The 18,448-nt window shown below is 58.7% G+C and overlaps 1 protein-coding gene across 8 annotated transcripts; it reads left to right on the plus strand.

Annotated features, from left to right (window-relative positions):
- Positions 1-974: 974 nt before the first annotated feature.
- Positions 975-17,896, plus strand: STX1A (syntaxin 1A). 8 transcript variants are annotated; one of them, XR_004312540.1, is made up of 10 exons: positions 975-1,064; positions 8,851-8,928; positions 9,323-9,422; positions 12,110-12,184; positions 12,912-12,985; positions 13,066-13,174; positions 13,289-13,362; positions 14,367-14,504; positions 15,986-16,179; positions 16,489-16,526. XR_004312540.1 is itself a non-coding variant. In XM_032459551.1 (10 exons), the coding sequence occupies exons 1-10, from the start codon at positions 1,035-1,037 to the stop codon at positions 16,564-16,566; spliced, it is 867 nt and encodes a 288-aa protein (XP_032315442.1). In that variant the 5' UTR covers positions 975-1,034; the 3' UTR covers positions 16,567-17,896. The 8 variants fall into 8 exon arrangements, 3 of the variants coding, with proteins under 3 accessions (XP_032315442.1, XP_032315443.1, XP_032315444.1); XR_004312541.1 differs by lacking the exon at positions 16,489-16,526 and adding an exon at positions 14,923-15,004 and having other exon boundaries at positions 15,091-16,128; XR_004312542.1 differs by lacking the exon at positions 16,489-16,526 and adding an exon at positions 14,923-15,494 and having other exon boundaries at positions 15,986-16,114.
- Positions 17,897-18,448: the final 552 nt, after the last annotated feature.

Consider the following 18,448-nt stretch of genomic DNA (forward strand, 5'->3'; position numbering starts at 1 on the left):
CTATACCCACAGTCTGGGAGCAGTGCCAGGCCCGGACACACTGGGCAGCCCTGGGAAAGGGAAGGGGGAGTGCTTGGCTGAGGTCAAGAGGGTCTGGATCAGGGCACAGAGGGGACAGCTGGGCGGTGTTTGTGGCTACTGCTCAACAAGATGCTGGCAGGAACCAGAAAAGGAGCATCTGCTACTGACTAGCCTCCACCCACCACTTCACTACAGAAGTGCGAAGGTCTTCCATTAGTGTTAGAGGAGCTGGGCCGGGCTTAGCTGCCCCCAGCTTCTAGATAGGAAATAGAATCTCAGGCCTGGGGCTGGGACACAGGGTTGGAAATGCAGGGAAAGGGGAAGGAGATGGGCTATAACTTAGATCTCCTTCTCCAAAGATAGAGGGGTTCCTGCATCCTGTTGAGAGTGGAAACTGAGAAAAAAAGGGGGGGTGGCCACCCAGCATCAGACTGTGAACTGAGAAATCCTGGGCAAAGAGAGGGCCAGAGCCTAGGTCTGGATGAGATGTCGGGGGAAGGCACGAAGGGTAGAGGTTCAGAGGCTGAAACTCTGGAGTTTTATGGCTAGAGGCAGTTTTTTGGAGGGGGATGCTGGAGGTTCCAAGGCAATAAAATCAAGGACGGAGGGTCTAACCTCTAGCAAATCCCTGGGGGTGTGAGGGGCCCTGGGTGAAGATCCAGGGTCTGGAAGGAAGGATACTGAGAGCTGAGTCAAGGGAGAGTTGGAACAGGGAAGGGGCTCTGGGGCTCGACCCGAGGCAGGAATCATGCGGCATCGAGAACAGAAGGGGACGAGGTTCCAGGGCTGAGACCCTTCCAGAGAACCTGATTGAGGTGGGAGCAGGGAGCGGGAGTCCCAGACTCAGGACTCTAGGCCGGGACCTGCCGGGGCGGGGCGGGACCGGACTGGGGGCTGGGCCGGGGTCCCGGGGGCCGGGGCGGGGCCGAGCTGGCGCTGCGCAGCCGCGGGGCGGCCACCGCGCATGCGGGGCTCACAGGGCTGCAGCCGGCGCCGCTGCCACTCCCGGGAGCATGAAGGACCGAACCCAGGAGCTCCGCACGGTGAGTCCGGCCTCTGCCCGCCGCCGCTCGCCGCCTGTGCCCAGCCTACCGGCCGCTCCCCGCCCGGCTCCCGGGGCCACCCGGGCGGCAGTCTCTGCGTCCCAGGCCAGGGTCGGAGGGAGCGGTGCCGAGCCGGGAACCGCGACCCCCCTCCAGGTCCCGCCCCTCGGACCTACTCGGGGTCACGGGCTCGCCTGAGCTCGGCTTCGATGGCCCGCGGGCTGGCGGCTGGAGCCTGGGGTCCTGGACAAACTTTTCGGCGTCCCCTTGTTTTGGGGGGTCGGAGTATTATTGGATATCGGTGGCGGGACAGAAACCTGGCGTCTCTCCCGCCCCGCGAAGTGGGTCCAGTCTCATTCCCCCCACTGTGCCTTCTCACTGACCGTCCTGTTCCCTCTCTAGTACAGACAGACGGCGGGACCCGAGGGAAAGGGCCAGGGGCGGTCCCCTGCCCAGAGCCCCGCTGCGGGGCGCGCTGCGGAAACCGGGCGGTCGGGTGGGGCCGGCTTCTCCAGCGGGCGCTGTGCTGTCCCCATCACCTCCTGTCACCTGTGGCTCCCATCACCTGTGGCTCCCCAGCTGATAGTGGCGATGGGCATCTGCTGCCCGCCCTGGTCCAAGAGGGGTCAGACCTGATCCCAGTCCACCTTCCTGGCTTCCGGGCAGCCCGGGCCGGCGTTTCCAAGCCGTTCCGGGGTTCCCTAGCCTGATTCGGACCTGAACCTATTTTTCCACCTATGTTTCCGAAGCCCCTGGGGTGTGGCTTGTGGGGCGGGGTTTGAGATGGGGGAGAAGAAGGATGCGCAAAGGTTTTGAGTCAGAGCCCACCCTCTCCCAGTCATGACAAAGACCCCTGCCGCCTGCTCCTCATCAAAAAGGCCCCCGTCCCCTGGCCTCTGCCATTTACCAGGATGTTGACACCTCTGCTCTTAGGGGTGACAATCCTGGAGGGCTGTGGGGGGCAGTGAAGAAAGTGAAGTCTGCCTGTGGGCGAGGGGCATCAGGACTCTAGACTCAGGTTGAGCCTCCTCTGATCCCCTGGCTGACCACCCTGCTGGCAGGCCCCGCCTCCTGATCTCTGGGGAGGGGGGCCCTAGCTCAGTGTTTCCCCAGAACCCTCCCCTTGCTGCCCAGCTTGGAGCCAGAGACCTAGGTCCCCTTATATGGAAAGTTTCAAGTGTCCTTTGGGCTTTTGATCTCATGGCTTGTCTTCTCTGTTCATAGGCTCCCTGCATTTGTGCCTGGGTCTCCCCAGTTATACCAGTCTTGTCTCCTGGGCAGTGTGGGGCTGGGACCTGTGCTCTCTTGTCTCCATCTCCCCCTTGCTCTGGCTGCCAGCCCTTGCTCTCCCGTCAGACCTGTTTTATTCCTGGCTGAGTGCCCAGCCCCCCCGGATAAATCCCACAAGGTTTCAAAGGAAGAAGACGGTCCCTCATGTTGTATATGGTGTCTAAATGCTTCCCCCGCCAGCCCTTGCGGTTGCCCTCAAGTTTCCTGTGCTTGGTTGAGTCAGAAAGAGTGTTGTTATCTTGGCGATGAATGGCTGTGTGGTGTATTTGCTGGTGTTTGGGTGCTTGGTGGATCAGATGAGTGTGTATGTGGGAACCAGGTGGTCGGGGGAATATGGTCCTTTATATCTGACAGGGCCTTTGGTTCATCAACTTCATCCCCTCTGCTGAAGAGGAAACAGGCACGAGAGAGAGGTGGCTGGCCTTGTAGACCAAATACGATGGTAGAAAGGGGCTTTGCCTAGTCCTCAAAAGAGTCAGACCTGGCTGAGATGTAGGGCCTAAGAGAGCTTGGGCTGTAGGGAGTTTGATTCCAGGTCTTTTGCTCTGGTGTGTGTCTCCGTGATCCCCCGCCTAACACTGACACACACACACATGCGCACACACGCACACAGTAGCCAGAGCAGTCCTTGGAGGGTGAGGCCTGGCTTCTCTGAAAATAAACTGAGGCTTCCTCTCCAGACACCCATCCCTGACGCCAGGCATCCGGCACCCGTGCAGGCTACTGTACTCATTGCTGAGTGGCCCTGCCCATCGCAGGTTTCTAGCAGCCTTGAGGGTCGGCTGACAGGATCCCTCATCGGGTGGGGTGGAACGGTTAGTCTTGCGGGCTGCCATTCCCACGAGTCTCCCTCTGGGCTGCATAGATTCCCATCTATGAAGTGGAGGTAGGAGAACCTAGAACCCAGCTTCTCAGGGCAAGAGGGGTGGTCACAGGTCTCCTGACTCTGTCTCCAAATTTGGAGGAGACCTTAAACCCCAGGAGCCAGAATCCCCAGGAACTGAGGCCAGTTCTAGCTGGGCTGGACTGAGGGTGGTGCTTGGGACAGGGACTTGCACCACTCCCAACGCTTCTTCCCTCCCTCCCTCTCTCCTTCCTCCCGCCTCCTCCTCCTTTCCCACCCAACTAACGCCACCACATTTGGAAGGAAGGCGAAGAGAGCTTATTTATAAAAGTCACACTTGGGGAAGGAGCTGGCGCGTTTCCTCAGCACTGCAGGCCGAACCCAGCTCTCCATCCTTCTCCAGCCCTGGTCTCTCATGGGACGGATCCTTTTGTGCAGAGGGAGAATGAAGGGGTCATTGGGGGGCCAGTGTGGAGCCCTCAATGCTCTTGAAAGCTCTCAGAGATCGGAAAGGCACCTGGAGGCCTAAGAGGGGTAAAGACTTCTGTGACCAGAGTCATACAACTGGGGAGACTTTGGGGACGGGGACAGGCAGCCCTGCCTGGCCTGCATCTGCCTCCTTCCTTCAATTCAGAGGCCTCTCTGGTTTTCTCAGAGCTCACCCACCCCTCCATGAGCCCAGAACGGAGTTTATCTACATGCTGGGCCATGTGGGACACATGGGGCCTGTGGCAGAGGGCAGAGAGAGGAGGGAGAGTGGGGCAGCCAGACCCAGGAATGAGCCTTCCTGGAAGAAGAGGACTTGGGGTGGCCCAGGAGGAGGAGTGGGTTTGAATGGGAGGAGGGGGAGTGGTCCAAAAGGAGGGACCAGTGTGAGTAAAGGCAGAGGGATTGGGATGCCCAACCGAGAGAGAATGGCGGGTGGGCCTGACACCTGTTCTACAGCAGGGCCCAGCGCCCCAGGGCAGGCCTGGGTGGGGCTGTCCAGTGCCCCGCTCTGCCGACCAGTTCCAGTCTTCTCACTCGCTGCTGGGAAGAGATTGGCAGGCCTGGGGCAACAGCAGGCAGGTTTATGCCATACCCTCTCCATGCTCTTTTCATCTGTACAGTGGTGCCAGCCAGCTTCGCCCTGAAGAGCAGAAGAAATGGGGATGTAAGAATAGACCCAGGTTAGGGACCCCCTCCTTCCTTCCCATCACCTCCTTGGGATTTCCCAAAGGAAACAGTGTATTTGGGCACATGATCATCTGAGGTACAGATGGCATTCAGGGACTATTTAGTCCAACCTCCAATTTTACAAAGTAGAAAACTGAGATCCAAAAAGGGCCAGGAATTTATCCAAGGTCAGACAGTGCCTGGAGGGAGGCAGGGCCCCAGCCTCTTCCCACGCCCTGAAGCTGCTTCCCTGAGCTGCTCTGGGGCCCTGCTAAGGGGTGGATGGGCGGGCTGAGCACAGGGATCTGTTGGAGGGGGAAGTGTGCAGGAGCAGGAAAGAGGGAAGGAGCAGACTGGAGAGCCCTCTCTTCCTGGAGACCCAGCTTGGCCTCTCATACATCCCTGACTCAGCTCTGGGCCTCTCTGCTCTAGTGTATTGGCTTTGATTAGTCATTGAAAAGAAGAAGGGGAGAAAAAATAGCCTTCAAGGCAGACAACAGCAACTCCTGCTCCAGCAGGAATGAATCAACCCTGCCGGCTGGCCTGCTGCCATCCCCTGGGGACAGGCCTGGAGGCTTCCTCTGGGAGCAATCACTCTGGTTTCCAGGCAGGTATCCTGGAATCTTGGAGCCTCTGCTTGGAGAGACCACCAGGGCTGCACACCCGACAGGGTTAGTGGGATCTTTTCTCCCCTGTTTCAGCAGGTCTCTGTGGTGGGGGCAACACTCACTCCCGCCCCGCTAGATTCTCTTCCCTGATATCTCAGGCTGGAGGTGATGAGGCCATAGCCGAGACAGCCAGTGGCCAGGGAGGAGGGAGACCAGACCAATGATTCTCAATCCTGGGGGTCCTTGAAAAAACTTAACCTCACCAACCCCACCGCCATAGATTCTCATTTGTTCTGAAAGCTGTGTTTTGTTTATGTTTTTGTTTTTTTAATCCCCCAAGGGACTCTGGTGCTGGACCAGGGTTGAGAGCAACTAAAGGATGAATTAAAAACAGGACAAATTGGATGTTGGTTGGATGTGAAAGGAGAAGGAGGAGTATGGCTGCCCCCTGGGCAGACTCTTGAGAATGGGGGTTCTGAGCGGGGGGGTTCAGAGGAGGGGGCTCAGGAGGGAGAGATGGAACTTAGTTTTGGCCAGGGGGCAGGCAGGGTGCCCGTTGTATGGGTGGGTTTGTCCAGAAGACGTTTGAGCCTTTGAGCTTGCAACTGTCCCATGACTCTAGCGGCCACCTCCATGCTGAAGCCTCCCAAGTCACCATCTCTCATCTAGCCCTCTTTTCCAGAGCTGTGGTTGCCACTTAGAGAGGGTTGCTGGATTCCCAAGCACTGGGGCCCTAATCATTCAGGGCTCTGGCCTAGATGTAAATGAGGTTGCATGGGGCATCAGACTTTCACAAACTAGAACAAGGATAAGAACAAATGAAGAAATGAAACAGGAAAAGGATCCTTCACTTGAGCCCAAAATCCAGCTAAGTGGACAGCATGGGGAAAGGGAGGCTTGGGCCTTTCTTTGGCAAGAAGTGCTATATGATCATTTCTGTGATTTCTGGCTGCATTAACAGAAGTAGACTATATAGAAAGAGGGAGGTGATAGATCAGTTTTTTGGCACTGCTCAGACCACAGTCAGCAGCATCCTGTACTGCTGGGGAAAGAGGCCACGTAGGACAAGTCTGGTGCGGGGGCTGCACTTTAGGGCCCCTGGGAAGGATCTGAAGGGGAGGGAGTGGTCAACTTGAGAATAAAAACCCAGGGAGGATGTGGATGCTACCTTCAGATCTCCGGCAGGGCCAGCCCAGCGAGAGGGCATCAACAGGTTCTTTATGGCTTGGGGCAAAACCACTGGAAAGGGAAGGACTCCCTAACAATTGGGACTGCCCCAGATAGGCAGAGTTGCTGGGAAAGCTAGTGAGCTCTCCATCATGGGAGGTGTGAAAGCTGAGGCTAGAAGCTGTGGCCAGTGTGGCCTTATGACTTGAGAGTCTGTGGCTGTGGCTCCTAAGTAGGGATGTGAATAGGGTATGGGGAACAAGAGGAGTGAGATACCAACCCAGGGGAACAGAGGAAGGCTTCCAAAGGAGGTGGCATCTAAGGATGAGGGGAATGTCAGTTTCATGGAATCAGCCCTGCAGACAGAGGGGACAGCAAGGAGGATAGTGGGTAGCTTGTAGGGGCAGAGAGATGGTTAAAGGTGGGCTGTAATGGGAGGCGATTTCAGGCTGGGGCAGTTAGATGAAGAGGAGGGATGAGGGTGAAAAGTCCTGAGGAGGAAGAAGTAGTAGGACTTGGAAAGGAAGGGTCCCCTTAGAGCATCCCCTCCAGGTTTTGCTTGCAGCCACGGCTGGCTTGCCCAAGGCTGTGAGGTCAGGCTCTAAACCCTACAGTTGGCCTTGGGACCAATACGAATGCCACCTCCCAGGTGAACCCCAGCCTAGGTGCCCCAGTCTGACCCTGACGCCAAGTCTCCTTTTCCCCCACCTCTACCCTCCTAGACAGAGAGCATGGAGGAGGGTATGGCATCTCTCCTGCCACCATTCTTTTGCAGAAACTACCTGAGTCCAGCCATCAGTCCTCTGGGGATGCTGCACAGGCAGCAGGTCAGAGCTAGCTGGACACTTGGAGAAGATAAGTCCGTTTCCCAGATAGGCAGGCTGAGGCCCCGAGGCAGGCAGGAGCCCTGGGGTCTCTGGCAGTGACTCTCGTCTCTGGTGACTTTGTCTTTGGCTCTAGCTGGCCATTACTCTTTCTGGGAAGGAAGCTGGAAGATTCTCCTGCCCCTTCCCATCCACCCCGATCCTTCACCAGAACAGAGAAGCCAGGGTGCTGAATGCTGGGGTGAGGAGGTGTTGTAGGGAGAGCCACTTCCGAACCTGTCAGGCTGTCGGGGAGTGGGACCTGGGCTCCACCTGGCTGCACCTTGCCTCACTTCCCCCAGGGAATGCTTCTCTGGCTCGGCTCCTGGGCCTGGCCTGGTCTGAAAGTGTAGAAATGGCTCCTAGATTCTCTGTGGCTCTGGGTGGGCTTGGTTGGGGGGGGGGACCACCTGGCGGCTGCCACAGGCACTTGTGGGAGCGAGGATTTATTTTAGCTGCTGGGGGAGGAGGTGTGATCTCTTGATGAGAGGGGCCGCCTCCAGAAAGCTCCCCACCATCCCCCTCTCTTGGTCCCACTTTGGTGGGGTAGTGGGACCCTGAGAGCCCCAGAGCCACAGCCCTTTACAGAACATGCTGGGTTCTCAGCAACCCCCCCACCCCGAGCAAGGCATCACTGTCCCCATTTCAGAGAGGAGCCAACAGACCCAGAAGGGAAGTCCCTCAGCCCTTTGGTGTCTGTGCTGGGCCCAGAACCCAGGGCTGGGGGCCAGCCTGCCTGGTGCTTCAGCCTCCCCATCCCCTCAACCTCCGCCACCTCCATCCCTGTGAGAGAGCATCGAGTTGAGGACCAGTGGCTCCTCCCTGTGGGGCACTGAGAAGTGAGGAGTAATGACGTAGCCAGAGAACCTCAGAGGGGTGACCATCCTGCCTCAAGTATCCTGGCCTTGACTGGGGAGAGGGACCTTGGTCTTGCCAGCTGAGTTGGCCAACCCTGGCCGACTCCAGGTGTGGGGCAGATAGTAATGAGCATGGCCGACATGCTGGGAAGTCAGAGGTGTAATTACCCCCACCCCATGGTGGACTAGCTTTTGTATGGCTGCTCCTGGGGCCCCAGGGCGGGCCTACACCTGTCTCTGAGGCCTAAGGCAGGCCCTGAGCCAAGTGGCAACATGACTGGCCTCTTACGCCTGCCAGACCCAACTCTGAGCCTGGAAGGAAAGAGAATCAAGGTCAGTGTCAAGACTGACAAGGAGAGAGAGGTCCCCAAGTGGTCTGAGGGAGCAAGGCCGGCAGATCCCAGGACCCCCACAAGCAGTTGCTCTCAGGCCTGCCTGGGTGCTGTGGGGATGACCCATGTCTGAGCCATCCTACCTTCTGGCAGGGAGGTGCTGGTGGTGCGCAGGTCTGGGACAGACCCCAGGCCTCCCCCTACATGGCCCTCCTCAGAAAGGGAGCTTGGGAACTCCAGGCAGCCTGTCTCAGGCAAGGTCTATGAGTTGGGGCCAGTGTCTGGGGAACCAATTCCTGAGGTTTGCATGCCTAGCCCGTGGCAGGGCCTCCCCAGCAGCACCCTAGGGTGAGGGGTATGCTGGGAGGACCCCAGTCTTGTGGGGGATGGGAGGCAGCTGAGCAGGGGAAGGAGCCCCTGACATGGAAGTGGACACTTGGCCCTATAACCAACTTGACAGTCAAGGCCTCTCTCCATAATCATGCCAGGTCCCCAGCGATCCTCCGGGTCTCACTGTGGCTGGGAGCTGCCAAGGGAACGGAGAGGGATGGTCGGGCCCTGGAGCTACAGCCCATGAGCCTGCTGGATGCCGGGCAGTGTGGGGTCCTAGCTGCAGTGGGATCCAGTGGTCCCACCACAGGTCCACTCATGAGTGCACATCTCTGTGTAGGCTAAGGACAGCGATGATGATGATGATGTCACTGTCACCGTGGACCGAGACCGCTTCATGGATGAGTTCTTTGAACAGGTGGGAACAGCACACCTGCCTCTCCCCAAACACCAGCAGACCTGGGGTGGCCACGTGTCACCTCTGAGCCAAGCCCAGGGCTCTTACACACCTGCGCCTGCCTCAGCAGCTCAGAGGTACCAATTAATAAGCCCATTTTGAGGGTAAATAGACAGAGGCTCAGAGGGGAGCAAAGTTTGGGACTGCCCACTCCTCCCCACCCCCACGCCAGTCTAGAAGGATCCTTGGAGCAATGCCCACCCCCTCCACCCCCCACCTCACACCTATCCCCTGAAGCCTGGCCCAGCCTGGTCTTCAGCCCTGACCTCCAGCCCTACTCTGGGCAAGCCCTGGGCCCGAGAAGCCCCATCCCTGCAGGATTTTCACCTGCTGACCACCTGGCCTTGGTCCACAGGTGGAGGAGATCCGTGGCTTCATTGACAAGATCTCAGAGAACGTGGAGGAGGTGAAGCGGAAGCACAGCGCCATCCTGGCCTCCCCCAATCCTGACGAGAGTGAGTGTGTAGGTGTGAGGGGCCCCACTGGCCTCTGGGAAGGCACTGCTGCGGGGAGGGGCACCTGGGCCTAGCCGGATTGGGAAGGGCTCCACGGGAAGCCTCAGGAAACACAGCTGACCCAGGCCTCACCCCGCCGGTGGTGGGGTGGTCAGTGCCTAGTATTACCCGCTGGATGCCTGGTGGGAGGGGTCAGGTCAGGCAGCCAGCCCCACCCTCCCCTGGTCAGCTGGCAATAGGTCTGGCTGCATCCCTGGGATTCTGGAAGGGAGGGGAGGAAGGAGGGAGCTGCCTCTGATCAATAGGAGGCCTCTCAGCCCAGCCCCTCCCTTCCCTCACCTCCCAGGGGAGCAGATGGCAGCTTTGAGGCATCAGCGCTGTGGGAGGGCAAGCCGGCCATGCAGGCAGAGTTTCCGGAAAAAGCTGGCAGCCCTGGCACTTGGCCACTGGTACCCCAGAGCCGGGCATTCTCAGGGCTCCAGGAAGTCACCTCTACCCCTCTGCACAGGGAGCCTGTGTATGTCTGTGTTTCACTCTGTCCCCAGACGGGTGCCTCTGACCTGGCTGTCACAGTGCCTGTGGAGGTGTTGATTACTACGCTCACACAGGCCAGGCTGACAGTGTGCAGGCCCGTGATCCCCTCCCCTATAGGGGGGCTCACCCTCAACCCCAGGGAGGCACTGATGGGACGAGGCCCAGGCCAGCCGCCTGGACTCAATAGATTGGGTGTGTGCACTGCCTGCCCATTCTCGCCGTGTGCTCTCCTCTTCTCTCCCTTCTCCAGCTCCTTTGGAAGGTGTCAAAGCATGGGGGAGGCCTGGCTGCCGCCCACGTGTTCATGGGATAGGGCTGGAGGCCCACAGCCCACCACCCAGGCACCCAGGGCTTGATTTCATTCTCAGCTTCAGCACTGCCTCCCTATCTATGGCCTCTCAGCCCCCTGCCCACTGGCATCCACAAGTGCCCAGAATAAATCTCTCCACGGCCCCAAAGTGTGCTTGAACCTGAGGCCAGTGCCACACCAACCAAGCCCAGTGATAGGCCCATGGAAGGCAAAATGGGTCAGCTGGGAGCTGGAGAGACTGTCCCAGGAAGAGGTGGGAAGGAGAGAGGGCCCACCCAGAGTAGGGCGCAGGCCCAGTGTAGTCACCATGCCACCACCCTTTGCCCCTCTTCCTAGAGGTTTGTCTGGCATGGTTTGTCTGTGTGCCCATGTGTATCTGGGTCAGCCTGTGTCCCTGGCAGGTCACTCCTGGTGAGGCTTAGAAGGGGGCTGACTGTGGGGCAGGACTGTAAAGAGCTGGGAGCTGGCCTGTCACCTGCTGGAAGGTGGGGCAGGAGGGGAGCGACAGAGCTGCCCAGGTCCCCCAGCCTCGGCTCCCTTGTGCCACCTTCATCATACATCACTAGTGACCAGATTGGAATCGCCACCTGTGAGCTGAGCACTCAGGCCTCAGCTGATGGTCGTTGATGTGGGCTAAGTAACAGGCATCCCCAAGGAGAAGGGGCTCCCCATTAAGGTTTCTAGGGCAGAGGCCGAGCAGAGTTGACAAGGCATCACAAAGGAACTTGGCAGTGAGTGGGGGGCTTTCCTGGGCCAAGGCTTGCTCTGCCTCCTCTGGGGGCTGCCATCCGGGCTGGGCTATTTTGGGCCTGAGCAAAAGAGGCTGAGACATCAGAGCAGCTGGTAACCGAGTTTTCCTTTGTTCCTGCAAATGAGCCTCCCCCGCTCCTGGAAGCCCCCTGTTCCACCAAACTCTTGTTTCACTTGGGATGTGGTCCCCGCCTGTTAGACACTGTAAATGCCCCTCCGAGTCCCCTGTGGGAGAAGCTCTAGGCCCAGAAACAAGCAAAGGGTAGACAAGAAGGGCTGCAGCCAGGAGCTCAGTCCTGGTTTTTCCAGGGGGTGGAGTCCTGGGGGGCTACCTGAGGCTGGGCTCCACCCAGCACCCCAGAGGGAAGTGACCACCTTGTCCCACTTTGCCAGCCACCCCTTGCAGGGAGTGGGGCAAGCTGGGCACCCCCAATGCCTCTGCCAGCTATAGAGATAGCTCCAGTTGGAACAAGGGCCAGAAACTATACCACCGCCCTCCCCCAACTTCACCCTCTCATGGGCTCAGCTGCCTATGACCTCCAGAGCCGACTGCACCCCAGGGGCCCACCTCTTTGAAGCTCTTACCCAGGCCAGGTGTCTCTAGTCCCCATCCACCTGCTGGACACTCAGCAGTTGGCCTTCACTGAGCTCAGCACCTGGGGAGGGGGCTTTGTGAGTAGAACAAGGTCTGCCCTGCCCAGGGTGCTTGATGGGGGAGCTGGCTTCTGCCTCTTTTGCCCCTGGCCCCGTCCGCCCATGGGCTGGATGCTTACCTTCCTGAGCCACCAGGTAGTGCTAGGTGAGCCCACACCCCCGCCTTGGACTTAGGCAAGTAAATGTCCCCCAGTGCCAGCTCCAGCATCGCCAGCTGCTCCACAATTATTTCTGCCTTAAATTTAGACCCATCTGTTATCTGCAGGGGGTGGGGGGAGCAAGCGAAGGAGGAAGGGAGGCTCCTTGGAAGGCAGCACAAGACGGGGTGAGGCTGCAGCTGGTGTAGCCCCAGCCCAGGATTGCAGCGGGGCAGGCAGAGCCTTAGTCAAGGGAAGAAGGGAGACCCAGGGTGTACCCCCAACCCCTTCTACCTCCCCAGAGACAAAGGAGGAGCTGGAGGAACTCATGTCCGACATAAAGAAGACAGCAAACAAAGTTCGCTCCAAGTTGAAGAGTGAGTCTGGGCTCCAGGCCTTGTCGGGGGTTGGGGGGCACCCCAGGCCCGCCTCCCCCACACAGCCCATAGGGTTTCACTGACTGAGGGGTACACTGGGTCTCGCTTTCCTTTGTGAGGTGCCATCATGTGCCACTCACTCAGCAGCTACCTGGCAAGGCCTGGGTGTGCCGGCTCTGGACTGGACCTCAGGACAGATGCCTGAGGCTTTGTCCAGGGAGTGTTCCACTCTGGGCACTGTCTCCCACTTCAGCTATAGAGGGTTAAAGGAGTGGCCAGCACTGCCTGGTCCCATGTGTGAGCCCCCATGCACTGTGCAAACACAGTCATGCCTGCCCTGGAATGCACAGGTCTAGGGGTCGCATGCCCCGTGGTCGTGGCCACCTGGCCCTGCCCTTCCTGGGCACAGCCCCTTGTTAGGTGCACAGCCTCTGAGCAGGACAGAGACAGAGTGGACCTGAGCCACCAGGCCTAGTAGGTGTTCACACACACACACACACACACACACATACACAGCGTGGTGGGTGCAGGTGTGCGTATGTGCACACACCTCCCTCGCTGGCTCCTCCATCGGTGCCTGGCGCTCCCTCTTCCTCTGCTGCTTCCTGTGTGACCCCACTCAACAGACAACACAGGCCCGCAGGGGAGGTCCTGAACCAGGTCCTGGGTGAGTGGTGGGGCAGCAGTGCACGGAGACAGGTAGTTAGCAGCTGACTCTTCCCCTCAGGCATCGAGCAGAGCATTGAGCAGGAGGAAGGCCTGAACCGATCATCCGCCGACCTGAGGATCCGAAAGACACAGGTGTGGGCGGGGCTCTGGGGCAGGTAGCCGGGCACGTGGTGGGCTGGGCCTCACACCTGCACCCCCATCTCGGGCCCCAGCACTCCACGCTGTCCCGGAAGTTTGTGGAGGTGATGTCCGAGTACAACGCCACGCAGTCTGACTACCGAGAGCGCTGCAAGGGCCGTATCCAGAGGCAGCTGGAGATCAGTAAGCCGAGGGGGTGGGGCTGGGGTGAGGGGCGGGGCCAATGGTGAGGGGCGGGACCGGGCCTCTGCCGACCACCCATTGGAGGGCCTCGCTCAGTGTGACCCCTGCTCGCAGCCGGCCGGACGACAACCAGTGAGGAGCTGGAAGACATGCTGGAGAGTGGGAACCCAGCCATCTTTGCCTCTGGGGTGAGTGTGGAGCCCTCCCTCCATGACAGCTCCCACCGGGGACCCTGGTGTGTGTGCAAAAGGTTGGATCTGGGCAGTATTTGGACACAGACACCTGTAAGGCAGGTTTTATTTATTTAAAATTTTTTTTTCTAATGTTTTATTGTCTTATTTATTTATTTGGGGGGAGGTAATTAGGTTTATTGATTGATAAATTCATTTTTAATGGAGGTACTGGGGATTGAACCCAGGACCTTGTGCATGCTAAGCAGGTACTCTATTCCTGAACTGCACCCTCCTGGCTGAGGCAGGTTTTAAAGAGAAGGCCGAGACCCAGAGAGGAGAAGGGACCAGGGAGAGGTCACATGTTAGTGGCAAAGGTGGAATTAAGACCCATCTCCTGCTTCCTTGCTACTCCTGCTCATTTGCCACCAGCAAGGGGCTCCTTCCACCATCCTCAGGACCTTTTACCCCTCCTGGAGGACACGGTGCCCTTGGCTGTCTATACATTCAACTGAAGCTCCATACTCTGCCGGGCAAGGGGGCTTCCTGAAGGAGGTGGCATGCAGGTGGGGGAGGCGGCTTGGGGACGTGGTTTCAGGAGGAGAGAGGGGAGGGGCAGAAAGGTCTTTCAAGGACTGGGTCCTCAGGGCAGTCATCTTGGGCTCCTAAGGCACTGGTGATAACTGCCACTCCACAGTTACTCTGCATAAGCACAGTGGGGAGTGTTATCAGCCCCGTGTTACAGGTAGGAAATTGGGTCTCAGAGAAGTTTGGTAAAGCTGATAAGAGCTGATCAGAAAGTGAGGGGAAGGCTGCAGCTAAGGAAGGAGCCTCAGGCTCTGCCTCTACAGCATTCCTCTAGAGCATTCTGCTCAGGCCACCATTCCTCTAGAGCATTCTGCTCAGGCTACTGCCCATCCCAGCTGCCTCCACCCTTGGCCTCTTGCTGTCCTGGTTCTGGGCCCCACCCCTCCCCCCTTCAGCAGGTCTCTGGGTCCCAGCCCACCACTCCCACCCCCTAGATCATCATGGACTCCAGCATCTCGAAGCAGGCCCTGAGCGAGATTGAGACGCGCCACAGTGAGATCATCAAGCTGGAGAACAGCATCCGGGAGCTGCACGACATGTTCATGGACATGGCCATGCTTGTAGAGAGCCAGGTGAGTGCCCAGGGCCCCGCTGCCCTCCACTCAGCCCCCAGCAGCACCCAGGGCTGCACTAACCCCTCCCCTTTCTGCCTGCCATGCTGCCCTGCCCGGGAGGGACCGAGTCTTCAGGTAACTAACCATGCACTGCTGAAACTGCCTCCAGGGTCCTGTCCACCTGAAGGATTCTCTCTGCATGGCTCTGCTTGGCCCTCCAGGACCCTAGGCCCCGCATGGCCCCACCCACCTTCACCCAGCCTTGTCCTGTCTTGTTCACCAGCTGTGTGTCGTGTGGACTGGCACTTTTCTAGGAGCTGGAGGTATAGCTGTAACCAGGGCAGCTGAGGCCCTGCTTCCTAGAGCTAACTAATGTCTGTTGGGCGAAAGGGCAGCATCAGGAAATGATGTTTGGAATATTCTCCAATTGTGCCAGGTGCTCAGATGTTAGGAGGAGGCAGTGTGACAGAGCAGTGGTTCTCAAACTTGAAAGTGCCTAAGAGCCAGTTGCAGGACTCGTAAGTTCCCCTCTTCTAGTCCCCATACCCAGAGATTCGTAGGTCGGGGTGGGGGCTTGTGAATTTGCATATCTTACAACCTGCAGGGTGACGTCAGTGCTACTAGTCCACGGCCACACTTGGAATAACACAGTCACTACAGTGGCCACTTTGGATGGGGTGGTCAGGAAGGCCTCTATGAGGAGGTGGCATTTGAGCTCCAAAGACTACCCAGGAAAAGTGAAGAGCTGGCCCAGGCAGACGGACCAGCAGCATCACGGTCCTGGGACCAGCAAGAGCCTGACTTACTGGAAGAAAGGAGAGGAGGTGTGGGCGGCTGGAGCACAGTGGGAGATGGGGGTCTCGATAGGTGGTGCTGGTGTCTGGAGTCTCTTCTGGATTGGAAGGTCTTAAGTGTGGGAGTGGCATGACAAGAATTTGGACGCGGTGAGGCTGTGATGAGGCTGCTGCTTCCATCGAGGCGAGAGAACACAGTAATACAGATGCCAGTGTGAGCAGTGGGCTTGGAGAGGGTGGTCAGCTATCAACACTCTGCTGCTGGGAGTCCTGGGCAGCGTCACGGTCAAGTGGCTTCTGGGGGCTGCGTGGGACCAGGTCGTAGGACCCACGAGGACTGTGGGACTGGGCGGGGGCAGGGGTCTCAAAGGTTGAAGACCAAAGTCTGTGGGAGCTGGATGGAACCTTCATGCCTGGGGAGGATGGAGTGGGGGGCTCACCGTCATCACTGGGGCCAGACTCCAGCCCAGCCACTCCTGCCCTGCCTGCCTCTGCCTCGCACTGTCCTCTGTCCGACACCGGACACCTAGGTCAGGGCTCCAGCTGAGCATCCTCTGCATGGTCCCCGCCCCCTTGGCTGAGACTGCATGCTGTTCCCACCCCAGGATGGCTGCATTTTGGGGAGCTGCTGGGGTGTCTGGCTTGAAGGGCACAGGTGAGAAGCTATACCCCATCCTCCTCACACCCCCTCTTCTCTAACCTCAGGATGCTTTCCCGAAATCCTGCCCCGAGCCCCGTCCCAGCCCTGAGGGGGGCCCTCTGGAGCTCAGGTGCCCCCGGCCCTGCAGGGGGAGATGATTGACAGGATTGAATACAACGTGGAACATTCAGTGGACTACGTCGAGAGGGCCGTGTCTGACACCAAGAAGGCCGTCAAATACCAGAGCAAGGCTCGCCGGGTCAGTAGCCCCAACTCAGCTTGAACCCACATCCCTGCCAACCCAGAGCCCCCTGGACCCTCACAAATCCCTCCCCATTCTGCCTTCACCCAACTCTCCCAGGCCTTCAGTGCTGTTAAAACCCCACCCAGACACGTTTCCAGGCCATCACTTCCTCCCTCATTCAATCCCTAAGACTCCAGTCCTCAACCCTCATCACAGCCCCCTCCCCAGTGGCTCCACACCCCTCAAAGCTCTGTGCAGAGGCTCAGCCTCCCTCCTGGCTTCCCCCCAACCCCCTCTGAGGCCTCTCTTTGCCTCCTTGTGCAGAAGAAGATCATGATCATCATCTGCTGTGTGGTCCTGGGCATTGTCATCGCCTCCACCTTTGGGGGCATCTTCGGATAGAAACCACTCCACCCTGGATGGTCCACCCCAAGGAGGTCCCCTGGCTGCTGCCACCTTCTGGCTCAGAGCCCCCTCCTCCCCACCTTAGACTGTTCCCTTCTCTGCCACAGGGCCCCCCGTTCCCACCCTGCCCTGAGCCGTCATGTGCATGATCTTTGTGACAGTGTGCGTCTGTACAGAAGAGGCAGAGGGGAGCCAGGCTGGGAAACAGCCCACCGGGTAGGGATGGGCCAGCAAGGGACAGACTCAGGCCCTGGCCCAGGCCACCTCCCCTTTCTAGGCAGGGCTGCCTGGGGTAGTTAGCCATTCCCCTCTTCCCCTGCCTTCAGTAATTCCATTCTAGCCTGGGGTCTGCCCTCTGCTGGGATCAAGGCTCTCTGGACCCCAACCTTACCTCCTGCTCACCAGCCCATCTGCCCTGTCCTCTGTCCTCTCCAGCTGTCCCCATAAGCCCAGCCCTGAGGGGTGGGGACCAGCTGGCCACATGGTGCTGCTTTTCAGGTTAGGGGAGGGGTGGCCCTGAGAGACAGCGCAGCTCTAAGCTTCTAACAGCTGATCACTGCCAGGGAGGCTCAGGGTGCCATGGCCAGGTAGTTCCTGGCCATGTCAAGACCAGGCTTTTTCCCCTACCTTGGGGCAGAGTCCAGCGGTCTTCGGCTACCTCAGCCTCCCTTCCCACATTCCTGCAGCCCCAGGAGCAATCCCTTTGGGCTATGCCTGACCCCAGGTAACATTCTGGAAGAGGCTGGCTGGTGCCTGGTCTCCAGCCACCCTTGGAGCTAGGGAAGAGCAGCCTAGCCAGGCTTCTGTGCTGGTGAAGCCTTCAGCCCAGGCCACTCTCCCCAGCAGGCCTTAGTTGGGTCCTCAAGCCATTGTGTGTTGCATGTTTGGGACAGTGGTCCCTGCTCTCTTGTGCTCCAAGAAGTCAATGTCACTTCAGGCCTGCAATTGCGTCCTGCCCTCGCTGTCCCCCGTTGATATGCCACGTGGGTGTCAGGTGTCTTGGATGCAGTATTCAGCAGCCAGCCAGGGAGGGGCGCCTCCCTCCTCCCACCATCTCGGGACTTCTCAAGTCTGAAACGCGCCCCCACCCAAGACCCCTCCTCTTCCTCGTTGACAGGCAATGAGTGTGCCTGCGAGCGCATGCAGTAGGGGACGGGGCCAGGTCTGTGCCCCACCTTCCCTCGGCTTTGCTCCTGCCCAGTGACTGTGACCACTGTCCGTGTTGCCTTCTTGAACCGCGACTCTTCCCCACCTTCACCAAAGGTCTTGGTACAACCAGCTGCCCATTTTGTGAAATTTTTATGTAGAATAAACATTTGTATCTGTACCATGCTTCTGCTCTACATTTCTTACTGTCAGTGTCACAGCCTTAGAACTGGAGGATGAATGTGTGTGGCACTAAGGGGCTCTGAGGCCAAGGATCCCAGCCTCCTCCCTCAGCCTTCAACTTTCAGATGCTCCGGCCCCTCCACCCCAGCCTGAATGTCTCTCGGCCCCCGCTTAACATCCGATGCCTGTTCTGTACCGTGGGCCCAGATCTACCCCCTCTTCCCACTTTTCCCAGAAGTCACAAGTCACCACTGGATCCCCCTATTAGCCTGCTAGATACATCGCCGTGCAGGACCTGCCCTTCTGACCACCAGGGACTGGACAAAAGAAAGGCTCCAGAGGCAACCAGTGCTGGGCTGGGCAGCAGCTGATACAGCTCAGGGCCAGGGGTCAGCCCAGCCCAGGGGCTGGGTGCCTTCCAACCAAAAGGAAAGCAGAGACGGCAGAGGCCACAGGCCAATGGGTACCATCGATAATTTCATCCTGCTCATCCTTCCCAACTTCGCCTAGTGTTGTGTAACAGTTACACCTAAGTTACATGTAATAGCAG

The sequence above is a fragment of the Camelus ferus genome, chromosome 18 (genome assembly GCF_009834535.1).
Source record: "Camelus ferus isolate YT-003-E chromosome 18, BCGSAC_Cfer_1.0, whole genome shotgun sequence".
NCBI classification, from domain to species: domain Eukaryota; kingdom Metazoa; phylum Chordata; class Mammalia; order Artiodactyla; family Camelidae; genus Camelus; species Camelus ferus.

Bases quoted from the DNA above. Each gene is read 5' to 3' on its own strand.
- STX1A (XM_032459551.1), top strand. From the start codon at position 1,035: ATGAAGGACCGAACCCAGGAGCTCCGCACG. The intron at 1,065-8,850 runs GTGAGTCCGGCC...ATCTCTGTGTAG, and splicing joins GAACCCAGGAGCTCCGCACG to GCTAAGGACAGCGATGATGA. The intron at 13,363-14,366 runs GTGAGTGTGGAG...CCCACCCCCTAG, and splicing joins CAGCCATCTTTGCCTCTGGG to ATCATCATGGACTCCAGCAT.